The sequence below is a fragment of the Pelobates fuscus genome, chromosome 5 (genome assembly GCF_036172605.1).
Source record: "Pelobates fuscus isolate aPelFus1 chromosome 5, aPelFus1.pri, whole genome shotgun sequence".
In the NCBI taxonomy this organism is placed as follows: Eukaryota; Metazoa; Chordata; class Amphibia; order Anura; family Pelobatidae; genus Pelobates; species Pelobates fuscus.
This window is the reverse complement of record NC_086321.1, coordinates 55,448,400-55,461,747: the sequence shown is the minus strand read 5'-3', so window position 1 is coordinate 55,461,747 and position 13,348 is coordinate 55,448,400. Positions and strand designations below refer to the sequence as shown.

Genomic DNA, 13,348 nt, shown 5'->3' with positions numbered 1-13,348 from the left:
TCTCTGTTATCCCTTGACCCGGCTTGTCTCTCGCTTATCTGTCTTCTCGTTCCCTCGACCTCGGCTTGTCTCTGACTATTCTTTACTCTCGGTACGTTAGTCCGGCCATTCTAAGGCCCGGTATACGTACCTTTCCACTCTTTGTACTCTGCGTGTTGGATCCCTGTCCCGATCCTGACACATGCAAAGCTGGCTACAATATTGCCTGGCCTAATGGTTACACAATATCAGCCATTTTTGCAATTCTAATTCTGAGTTGACTATATTGGAATATTATATATCTGGGTTAAAAATAAACAGTGAGAGAAGTGAGAGAACTAATTTCAGAATGATTAATTGTAATATTTTGCCATTTGCCAACGTGTATTAAAGGACCACTAAAGTCACCCAGATCACTTCATCTTAATTTAACCTTTCAAGTTAAAACGTTGTTATGCAGAAATAGCAATGTTTACCTTGAAGGGTCCAGTGCACCTCCAGTAGCTGTTACACTGGCAGCCACTGGAGGCAAGTCCGCGGCATAAACCTATTAAAAGTCATTCACGTGAAGCCCCATTAAGAAAGCATTGATTCAGTGCTTTCCTACAGGAAAGTTTGAGTGCTCCTGTATGAGAATCATTTGAATAGACCACACCGGATGCCATGCCTCCTCCATGACGACAGTAAGTAAAAAGCCTAATTTTATCATTTATATGTGTCACACAGGGGGTGGGGATGGTTCCAGGCCCGGACTGGCCTTCGGGCATACCGGCCAAATGCCTGGTGGGCCACCATGGCCATGGGCCGAGGCTATGCAAGCACCAGCCCTGCTGCATGCCCTTATGGGCCGTGGGGAGACAAACTATCTCCCCACCGGCCCACAGGCACTGAGATGCGGCCACCGAGGGAGGGAGAGAGGACCCTGGGGAGCTCTATCCTGCAGCTCTGCCGCGTAAGTGTTGCCACAGTTACTATGGCAATGCTCCAATCTCGCGAGAGTGATCTCTACCCCAGGAAAAGCAGGGTATAGTTCTCTCCTCACTGGACCACAAGGGCTTTCCTACCAAACCACCAGGGTTGACCAGGCAAAGGTAAGAACACACACACACACACTGCACCCCAAACACCACAGAGCACCCCTCACACGCCACACAGCACCCCTCACACACCACACAGCACCCCTCACACACCCACTGCACGCCAAACATCACAGTGCACCCCAAACACATAGTGCACCCCTCACACACACACAGTGCACCCTTCACACACACTGCCCCCAAACACCACACACACTGCACCCCAAACACCACACAGCACCCCAAACACACAGTGCACCCTTCGCACACAGCACACCCCTCACACACATACACACACACTGCACTCTTCACACACAGACAAACACACACACACAAACACACACACACACACACACACACACAGTGCATGCCTCACACACCCTGCACCCCAAACACCACACAGCACCCCAAACACACCATGCACCCCAAACACACAATGCACACCCCTCACACACATACACATACACACACACTGCACCCCTTACACACACAATGCACCCTTCACACACATACACACTGCACCCCTCTCACACACACACACTGCACCCCACACACCCTGCACCCTTCACACACACAGTGCACCCTTCACACACACAGTGTAACCTTCACACACAAAGTGCACCCGCCCAGACACATACTCCTCACACACACTGCACCCTTCATACACACACCGCATCCTTTACACACACACACACACACTGCATACCCTGCACCTCTCACACACAGTGCAACCTTCACACCCAGTGCACCCCTACACACATTACATTCTAGACATACACACTACATCCCTTATACACACAAAACACACACACACTACATCCCTTATACACACACCCTAGATCCCGTACATAACTATGGATCCTCTATACACACACACATACACACAAGAATCCCTATACACACTCTGAATCCTCTACACACACACACACACACACTAAATCTCCACACCCACTAGATCCTCTACACACATTACATTCTAGACACACACACTACATCCCTTACACACACAAACACACACACACTACATCCCTTATACACACACCCTATATCCCGTACATAATTATGGATCCTCTATACACAAACACATACATATAAGAATCCCTATACACACTCTGAATCCTCTACACACACACACACACACACACACACACACACACGCTAAATCTCCTACACACACTCTGGGTTCTCCACACACACTAGATCCCCTATGCACACAATAGATCCCCTATAGGCACACACTGCACCACTTACACACACTACATTAATGACATACACACTCTGGATCTCTTATTATTATTTTATTGTTTATATAGCGCCAGCAAATTCCATAGCGCTGTACAATGTGATGAACACACTAGATCCCCTGTAAGCAAACACATACTACTTTCCCTAAACACACATACTTTACAACCCCTACACACACTACATCATCTATACTCACACTTTCTACAGCCCCTAGCCATACATATTGCACCACAAGCACAACACAACAAAACTGAAACCGACATTTACACAAAACACCACACCACAATCAACTCACTCTACACACTCAATCCCACAAGCACACATGTACAATATGCTTTCCTTACACTTTTGTCTTTTGGTATCCCACTTATGGAGCCCCCAGAGGCACGTCACAAGCAAACACAGCACAAGCATGTTAGTAAATTTGCTTGTGCTGCATAGAACAAATACAGGGCCTTTTTTTTCTTCAGCAGGGCTCTGTGTATTGAACCAACATGCTCACTTTGAGAGGGGGCGCACTTGTCATTGGTGATGACAAAACAACTCCCCTCTCTGGCCCATTCCCTTCTCAGGGGGCCGCTTTGATTAAAAACTGCCCGGGCCAATTTTTTTTCCCAGTCCGGCCCTGGATGTATTAACAGACTGAACTAGGTTAACAGGTTTAACAGACTAAATTACTCCTGCTACTGCTCCCCATTTTTTAAAAAACTGCCTTTCACTGCTGTGGTTTTGCCTTGCCTGGCCGATTTCTGCAATGTCGCCATGCTTGCTACCTCCACAGACAAAGCTTTGTGTATTAGACATATTTGTGTATTAGTGAGGATAAGTAAGTGGGATCAGCATTGTGTAGAGATTAGTAAGCAAGTGTCAGGATCTTAAAGTGAGCCCGTCCTTTGGCTTATGGGAAGCCAAAGGACGGACTGACAAAGGGGATAGGTGTGGGAGGTGCGGGCGGACAGGAAGATGAGCCTCATCGCCGCATTCATTATAGACTGTAACGGGGCAAGTTGGGAACACGTAAGACCACTGAGAAGCAGATTACAGTAGTCCAGGCGAGAGAAGACAGCAGCACGGACAAGTACCTTTGCCGTATCAGGTGTTAAATAGGGTTTGATGTGCGCAATGTTTTTGAGATGGAAGCGGCAAGATTTGGCGATTGATTGGACATGAGGGGTGAAAGAGAGGTCGGAGTCAGATAGAACACCTAGGCAGCGAGCCTGTGAGGCAGAGCGGATAGTAGCGCCATTAACTTGGAGGGAAACAGACATGGGAGTAGCAACACTTGAGGGAGGGAAGACCAGAAGTTCTGTTTTGGACATGTTCAGTTTAAGGAAATGAGCAGCCATCCAGTTTGAAATAGCAGAGAGGCAGTCAGAGACACGAGTCAAGAGGGGCGATGAGAATTTAGGAGAGGACAGATAAATTTGTGTGTCACCCGCATAGAAATGATACTGGAAGCCAAAGGAGCTGACAAGTTTACCAAGGGAGGTAGTGTAGATTAAGAAGAATAGGGGACCAAGGACTGACCCTTGGGGAACACTAACAGAAAGTGATTGGGGAGAAGAGGCAGAGCCAGAGAAAGAAACACTGAATGAGCGCTGAGAGAGGTAGGAAGAGCACCAGGAGAGAGTGGTAGCTCGTAGACCGAAATTACGGAGGATGAGAAGAAGCTGTTGATGATCAACAGTGTCAAAACAGCAGAAAGGTCGAGGATATATGAATGATTGTGTAAAGAAACACAAATGTATTCAGCAAAAATAGGTGTTTGTGTTTCAAAAAAGGGTGAGTGGTTGGTGGATTTACTGCTATAACATTATTGTGTTTGACATTAAGAAACACTGCACAGTGCTCGCATATTTGCTTAACACACACTGGCGTGAACACATTTGGAAACCAAAATAATAAACTTGGATTTTCTTACCTCTAAACAGTTCACAAAAAATACATTTAACTTTTAACAATTGTATAAAGGCAAACTAGTCCTATTCTAGAGTCAATGACCCAGGCAATCAGAAATAATTGTTTTTCCTCACACCACAGTCCAAAAAAGAAGAAACTGTATATTGGTTAAATAGTCTCACTAGTCACAAGGATGAATGACAAAATATCTGCCAACCCAAGTGTCAATCTCTTATCTTCCTCTCAAAGTTTTCTCTAGTGCAGTACTAGCTAAAGGTGGTGTAACACTAGAATCAATGACACACAATCAGTGGTGGAAGTACCGCACACTGAGGGGGCACAGTGGGTGGCCCACGCACTTATGGCCACCCAATGGGTATTGCTTTACCCTTTAAGACCGCGACCAGGCACCTTTTACGTTGGCGATACTTGTAGGAAGCAAGTTCAGGTAATACTATACCCAAACTGAACATTAAGAACTTGGTCACACTAACACACAGTAATGAACTGTACTCTTATCATCAGTATCAAGGAACCGACGGGCTACTACGTTTTCTCCCCAGGCATTTCACTGCAATAACCTGGTTGTATGATAATCCCAAGGGGTTGGCAAAGATTCATGGGAAATGTGTATCCACAACAGCTGCAAAGAAAGCTATCGACTGCCCCCCCCCCCCCCCCCCCCCATTGTGTTGAGTGTGAAAAAATACACAAAAATACACTTAAAATCAGCTCAAGATGTATTTGCTTGGACAGTGTGATCCCCGTCTATGGATATCCTGTTCCAGAGACCAGGACCTATACCAGCACATCCAAAGACGGGATCATACCATCTAAGCAAATACATCTGGAGCTGATTTTAAGCACCGGAAAATTGTAAATGTATTTCTTTCTTTTCATATAATATCACCAGCAATGAAAATACTGACCTAGATTTTGTTTCATTGTCTTCTTATCATTTCATATCGCCCTGTACTCAGTTGGATTTGAGGACATTACTGAAGGTGCTGCTTCCCTACATCCCCTTTTCACATTTGTTTTGAGAAGTCCAAGCAGCCATTGCCATCCAATTTCTTCTACCCGCGTGCTGAGATATGTTTCAATATGTCTGGCTACTGTAAGGCAAGCCATGTAATTCACATAATTATGGAAAATGTAGACCAAGATTGGATGACCCAGCTGTAAAAGGCATCATAGCACTGCATTCTTCTTTTATGAAATTGCTGCCCAGCAAGTCCATACTTATCAGCCAGTAAGGTTCATGTAAATCACTGTGTTTCCCAACGCATTATATCATTGTGAGTATTAAACCATTGAGTGCTGGAGGCACTCAGATACCAGACTGTCATGTGCATGATGGTTTCCATTACTACCTAGAGCAAGCGCATACATGAGTGTAATTCATGAAATGAGTTGGACTTTAACCTAAAAAACACAAAGAAACTTAATGCTAATTACTAGCACAACTTGTAGTCTTACTTCTCATTTACTTATCGCTTAAAGTGGTTTTGCTCATAGCATTATCGCTGAATTCGCATAATAGTAAGTAAAAAGCCTGGTGGAAGTGGGAAATTACAGCTGCAGTGTAGTTAAAAATGTCCCCCACCAGGGGCATGGGGGCCTGACTGTAATGGTGACTGGACGTATTTTATACGAGCTCCTCATGATTCTTGTATTTAGTTTAGTTGCCAGTATCTTGGGCTTTCTATCTTGATCTGACAGAGGCAGTCTGCTATCCTGCATTAATTGACTGGCTTGGAGCCGCTTCTAGCGATCGTCTGTGGTGATCCTTGCCGCTTGTGGATAAGGCCTAGCGGGCATTGTGGAGGGGAGAGGCGGCCGATCTCCCAGCCCGACGCATGCTGCCTGATGGAACCAAAGCTCCGCTCCCCCCCCCTTATCGACCAGTGAGGGTTATCCCAGTCCCCACCCAGAGGACTCCTTACCTCCTCAGGGGGCCAATGGTGCACTGACATTCAAGCTGTCACCATACCTGGCGAGCCCAACATCGCAGAGGCTGCGTGCTCCTGGCCCAGCAAGGAGGAGAAGACTGGATAGCTGCTCAGGCTGGACAGCCTGTTTGAGTCTTTCTGGCAGAAATTGCGGCACAGATACCTCTTGCCTCCCACACAAAGCCTGGCATCCAACCTACCTGCGCAACCGCTCAGATGCCTCCGTGTCCGACGAGTGGACCACACAGGCAACGCCAGAGAAGAAAGGTGTACAGTAATCTGCCAAAGTTGGGCATGTTTAAGCTCCATGATAGGTCTCCCTGGAGGATTGAGGCACAATAGGATCCATGGCACATTGAACAACACCTGACTTACCATCAGGCACACTTGGCCCCCCGACTTCTGGTGCTGGGCCTGCAGACTAGCGATCTCGGACGGGACTGTGTCATGCCTTCAATGGGAATAGGCTGACCGCTCAGCTGAGTCACCTGCTGCATGTTACTCTAAAGCCTACAACTCCCTGCTACAACAGAGTTTCTGTTATTTTAGACCCAAGTGAACTATGACCTACTGCCTAATCTCCTTATATGTGACAATTGGAGGTTTCATTACGGTCTCTAACCTCTCTGGGATGGCATACTTACCTACTTTAGTATATCTAGCCAGCTCATCAAATCACAGTTTACTTATGCAGGTCTCACTTGTTTAGTCTCCGATTGATTGTTCATGGATGTCCTACTTTATAGCTCTCTCTCACCGTTTCCCTAGCATAGCACAGTGTTACTTTTGTCTATTTTATAAAAATGTGCGGTTTCCTATACATATATTATTCGTTGGATATGTCTACTTTCGCAATCACTTTTACTTGTCAATGACACTATCCCTGTTGTAACTAAGCAAACCGAAAAATAAAGAATTACACAAAAAAAAAGTCCCCCACCTAACAAACAATTATTAATGTTGAGTGCCCAGTCTCTTGGCCCTAAGCGTAAAAACAATCTCCTTTATTTATTTTTTTAAATATAATCAGTGGGAACTCTATAAATATCTAAACAAGGGAGATAGGAATTTCTCTGGTCCAATTACAATAGAGATAGGGACTATAGGACCCAAAAGACATCACTATTTTTCTATCCTCCATCCCACCTACTTAGGGTGGAGGAAGGAATAGGTATCCTACTCCAGATATCCTTTCCTCCACCTCCAATACACAGGCAACAGGGGATCTCAAAAGAGAAGGAGTCTGTCACCCCAGTCAATTTTCTTTTAATCATCATCTGCTATTAATGCTTTGGCCAAACGTATTCTCTATTCTTGTTTAAAATGTAGTTTTACTTTGCAGGTTTTTTAACATTATGTTCAACTATCCCATGCATTTAACAATATATGTATAATGTATAAATCCACTATATTTAGCTGTTTGCCTCCATCTTGGTTCCATGTCAATCACTGTGATAAGCTCCTTTGCACTTGTCAATATGTGTAGAGAGGAGGAGAAATGTAGAAAATGCATAGTGTGCTCTGCCTGTGCCAGGACTTAACGAAACTCTTTAAATCTTTGAAATATATATTTATAGGAAAACAAAACATCAACAAAGACCAACATAGAAAATGGGAAATTTTTACCGTTTTATGCAATGGTGTAATTTTCAAAGACAGTTCCTCTTTTTTAAGGAAAATCTAACTTGCAATTCTCACTTTTGGCAAGAGATATTTTGTGCTATTCACATGGTTTTTGGGTCAGGGTTAAAAGCCCCGGACTGGGTATGCGTCAATCTGGGAAAATTGCCAAAGGTCTCGTGCAGATGTTGACATAGCCTTTGAGGAAGTCTGAGAAAGGATATAATGCATTGGGCTTGCTGTCCTTTAAAGAGCACAAAGGCTAGCTTCTTCTCCTTATGTACAGAATAAAAGCATGCCTTACCCCACTATGTACTGGTTTATGCCCAAAAATCCAAATTGTAATGACTTGAAATCACACAATTTAGGTTAAGAAAATGCTGATTTACAAAAATCCTCCATCTCAGGACCGGGCTTTAAAAGTTAAGTTTTAATATTGGTAGCTTTTTTTCCTTCAAAGGTTGGTTTTCAAAGTTTACCCTCCATATTCATAAAATCCACAAATCCTTTGTGATATTAACCATCCCAATTTGGCCTATTGTTTGGCCTTTCAGATTTCACATTAATGTTATTTGGGGTTGAGTGAATTAAATATCTTTGCCTATCAAGCTGCATGATACCACTAGGGGAGTGAGGGAGAGAGACTTTTTTTATTTAAACGTGATGCATTGTTATTCTTGCTAATTACATTGTGTTTGTAAGAGGGAACAACTGCTCAAACATACTTTTGGTCTTTGTCGTCCCACCCCCCCGCCCACCTTTACAGCTAAAATACCCAAAGTGCAATGACTGCAGTAAACTTTATTGAACAAATTATCCCATAAACCATTGGCCAGCACATTTAAAGCAAGAGTGTGTATGTGTGTATGTATGTATGTATGTATGTGTGTTCGTGTGTGTGTTCGTTCTAAGCGCAGTTTGGAACTTGTTTTAGTTATTGGTAACGTAATGATGTTATGCACATCTAGAAAACAGTGATCTGTGCTTATGTATACACAGAGATTGAGAAATTAGGAGCAATATTGCCAATTTTCCCCAAACGGACTATATTTTGCAAGTTTTATAAATATGTTTAGCAGCTCTACTGGAGTTACAACATTTGTTCTGAACATCCAGCCACACCATGTGCAAGTTGTTCTTTGCACCAAATATCACTTTTTAGTGATTATTTCCATGGTTACTTTATTCCAGTCTATGAAAAAAACTTGTAACACCTGCCACTTTCATGTATGTTGGTTTATCCGTGTAAACAGTTCTATGGGGTTTGGTTTTTTAGTGTGTTTTTTTTTGTTTTAATAAAACTACGATAACAAAAGTTATAAATGAAACCCCTCGTCTCCATGCTTCGAGTGATTCTTAACCAACATCACAGACTAAAAAAATAAAAAATATATATAAGTAAGAGCAATTAATAAATCATAAATAAAGCAAGTGCTTGACAAACACCCCTCAGTAAACAAAACGCTAGACATGTATTATGTTTTTTGTTTTTTTTAATTTGGCATTTGTTATTTGCATTTATATTAAGCAAAGTGCATCTTTTTTATTTTTCTCGTTTATACACATTGCACAATACATAAATAATGATGCTTATAAAAACGTCTTTGATATTTACAAGTAATAATATATTTATATATAACATAAAATACATTTCTTTAATAAATCTCAGTTTTTAGGAGTCCATTTTTTTTTCCAAAGCACTACAATGCTTAAGTTCCAAAGAGTGCCCCATCTTGTTCGTTTAAACTTCGATATTTAGAAAAATAGCTTATGTTGAACATGCTCATTGAGCTAGGAACAATGTAAAAAGTATCATACTTAAAGTATGATATCAAGAAAAAAAAAATATCCCTTCCCTGTGCATAATGTGTACCTTTAAGTAGGAAACTATTGAGCAAATACTGTATGTTTCATTGTGTTTCTCTTCCCAGACATATGAATGAATTAGGAGATCACATGACCATTTTTGTTATTTAAACTGGGCCCGTATAAAATGCATTTCCAAAAACTGTATTTAGGATCTGAAGATTGCTATATCCAGGCTACATTTTACTATATACAATAATTGGAAATGCTTTTTAAAAAAAATAAAAATAAAAAAAATAATAATAATAAATAAAGATCCCAGATTAAAATGGTAATGTGTCAACCCTGGGGGGTGGGAGAATGCATACCAAAAAGTGGAAAGGTGGGGAAGATTTCACTGCATTTAAACACTACTACTTCAGAACCTCAATTGCTATGATATGGTATTAACACTCAAAAGAATGATTTGAAAATGTCCACTTGAGATGAATCTCTCCATCTTTTCACAATTTAGTAAATTGCCATGTGTTTGTAGGCCGTGCACTAAGAAGTACTACTACTAATCTTGGGTTTTCAGAGCATTTCTACATGTCAGTTGTAATTCCTCATCTGTTTACAAGATGGTCCTGCTGACATATTCTTCTCAATTTAACAGCATTCTTAATTTTTTCCCAACGTACTGGCATATGTGAAGATGAGAAGTAGATCTACGTTAAATTAGAATCCTGCACGGCATACACACAAATGGCAACCTACACAAATTACACCACTCATCATTTTCCCACCAACCCTTTCGTTGTACATCAAGGCCCCAAAAGGTCTCATAAATTGAGAGGAAATAAAAAATATATATATATAATTTTTCAACCTGCAAATATATGTTATCAGGCAGCGTTCTGCATTGATTTATTTAAAACAACAAACCAGAAGAACTGCCACCAAAAAAATAAAAATGTCTGCATGGTTTGTGACACTCTGCGTGTTAGGGGACGTGGACTGGAGGGCAGTGTCTTGCAGAAGAAGTTGGCAGCTTTTTAAGTTTGGTCTTTGTAACAATAAAAAGGACAGATCACTGCAAACCAAGACTCCAAATATATATATATACACATATTTTGTCCTACACCTCAAACATGACACTCTCTACCAGATGTGGGGTTTGTGCCTGTACATCAAAGAAAGCAACTTGTAATGCAAAGTTACCAGTCATGCGTGAGCATATTAGCCAGGTCAGAAGTAGTCAATCAAATGCTTTACAGCTGCTGAAATAGAACCCTCATCGCACTCTGCCACCCTAAAGTAAAACAGCGATAAAATAAGGACTCACGTAGGAATTGCAAAGTCCACCGTTTTTCTGCAGAGATAACGAGAATTATTTTTCAACAAAATCTGATGAGCTTTTCACTGACCACTGCTGGCCTAGTGGGCAACGTCAAGAACTAAAATCAGGATGATATGGTACGTTCTGCAAAACAGCTTTGTCTATTGGACCAAAATCTAACCACATTTTAAACGGCAAAAGCCGTCATGGTCTCTGTAATCTGTAACCAACAAATGGATTTAGGAAAACGTTAATGTGGCTTAAAATTGTGTCCAAAATATAAGGAAACCGGTGATAACAGTGGTCACTCTTAGATAAAGTTAAAATTTTGATATTGCTCTGTGTTTTCTATCCCCTTCAAACAGTCACTTCAGTACTCTGGAAAGACATCACTCAATACAAAATGTAAGGTCTATCACAACAGCCAACAATGTCTTCAATTTCCGAGGTTCTGCTTCTCCCACCAGCTTGGTCTCAGAGAGGTCATTCATACCTTTAAGAAGAGCAATAAAAATACAATTTTTTTTAAAAACCCTCCCTTGCCCCCCAAAAAAGGTAATTCTTGACATAAGCTATTTCTCAAAACAAACAAATAAAATGTAAAAACAAAAAAAGTTTGCATGAAGAAGCAAGCACTCAGAAGGAAATATTAGCAGCAAAGTAGTCAAACGTCCAGAAGTTTGTCTCCGAGTCATCGGTTATTAAATATCACTTCCAACCAGCATGGGCAGCTGCTGATAAATTGTCTTGTATAGCACTGACCCCAGCCTTTCACAAAGCTTATCTGTACAGTAAACCCAGTCCACGGCTGTTGCATGAACTCATGGTCATTAGGCCTCTGCAAGCTGTAAGCTTTCTCATAGTCAAATGCTTTGATGGAGAATCCTGGAAACACTTTATGGACCAATAACGTCCTAGAGTCTGGGTTGTCCAGTGTGGCCGACTTGATGAAGATTGGATAACTGCTGCGATTATAAATCCAGACACCATCCACTTCCTTGGTCAGCTGGATCCCATATCCAATTTTACTGCGGACCTTCTGCACCAGCTGACTTTTATTGTCCGAATTTAGTTGTCCAAGGCAGAAGCCGTTCCCCTGAGGTAGATCATAGAAGATGTCCAGGGAGGGCTCTTGGACAGAGTATAATCGACCCACCCTTGTTTTTTCTTCCCAATATGCCACCACGCACCAGTGTGATGGGTCTCCAGACTCCTGAAGAAGTTGTGAATCTGTTGAAACACAAAGAAAAACCACAATTAATTTTATTTGTTTCAACAGAAATGTGTAACTCTCATAGCTTGACAATATTGACCATGACAATTTCCTCAATGTCCCTGTTTGCTATGTTAATATCAACTCAAAATGACTGTCCACAGATCCAAACCATCATTCACGTTAATATACATATTAAAACGGAATACAGGGCAAACTTTCAGTTTCAATGACAGACCAAACAGGACCTATCATAAAGAATTACACACAGCTTCTAACATGTTGAGCCGGAGCCTTGGTAATAAAGAGGTATGACTCCCGAGATGAGATTAGTTATACGTTTCACCAAGCCTATTAGTCTGTGGTTTGTGGTAGCAAGGAGGAGACCGGAAGTCTTTGTATTTGCAAGCAGAAATACATTTATTGTTCCACTGCAGACTCGCTCTCTGCTCAATTGCAAAGACAACTATGAATTTGGATTTATTTATTTTTTCCTGGCGCCATTTATCCATTAGAAGCACTAGAACAATAAAAAAAAAATTAAATAAAATAAAAAAAAGCTGGAGGTGGGTGGTGGGGGATGCAATGAGAGGGACAACAGAAAACTACCACAAAAGCGTCACTTTCTAATAAAAAAAAAAAAGGGGGTTAATTATACCTATTCAATTTTGCATAAAAACAAAGGAAGGAGAGAGAGAGAGAGAGAGAGAGAGAGAGAGAGAGAGAGAGAGAGAAATAAGGTAATCATCAACTTGTAAGGTAATCTGTTAGATAATTCTTTTTTCAAACATCAGGACAATGCACTCATGATGTTCAGTGAGGGAGGGAGGGAGGGCAGGGGAGAAATTCCATATCAAGTAAACTGGAGGAATTCAGACATGCTTAGGTGTGCCTGGATCGCTTCTAGCATCCCCCCTTTTTGGTGCCTCACAATACTTTGTTTCAAATATCTGTATCCCAGTGAAACCTGGCACCAAAAAAGCAGCAAGCAAGGAAAAAAAAAAAAGTATAAAGTGAGGGGAGGGGTGGAGGGAGAGGGAGGAATTATTGGTGGAGAGAAACTGCTATAGGATCAAGTTACCTTTAACCTAACCCTTTGAAAGTACACTTATAGTCACAGGGAGAAGAATTTATTAAAGAAAGAAAAAGAAAAAAAAATTGGTAAAAGGGTCTATAGTAAACAGCACTATTAGCAGGCAAGGTTGTGCTCGAATACTTTATGACAAGGGCCTGAGGTATG

General features: G+C 41.7%; 1 protein-coding gene across 2 annotated transcripts in view; it reads right to left on the bottom strand.

Annotated features, from left to right (window-relative positions):
* Positions 1 to 9,865: 9,865 nt before the first annotated feature.
* SMAD7 (SMAD family member 7) overlaps positions 9,866 to 13,348 on the bottom strand; it is a 28,303-nt gene continuing 24,820 nt past the window's right edge. For both annotated transcript variants that reach the window (XM_063453860.1, XM_063453859.1), the window contains exon 4: positions 9,866 to 12,125. In XM_063453860.1, the coding sequence (XP_063309930.1) occupies positions 11,587 to 12,125 (539 nt within the window). In that variant the 3' untranslated portion in view covers positions 9,866 to 11,586. The remainder of the gene's footprint in view (positions 12,126 to 13,348) is intronic.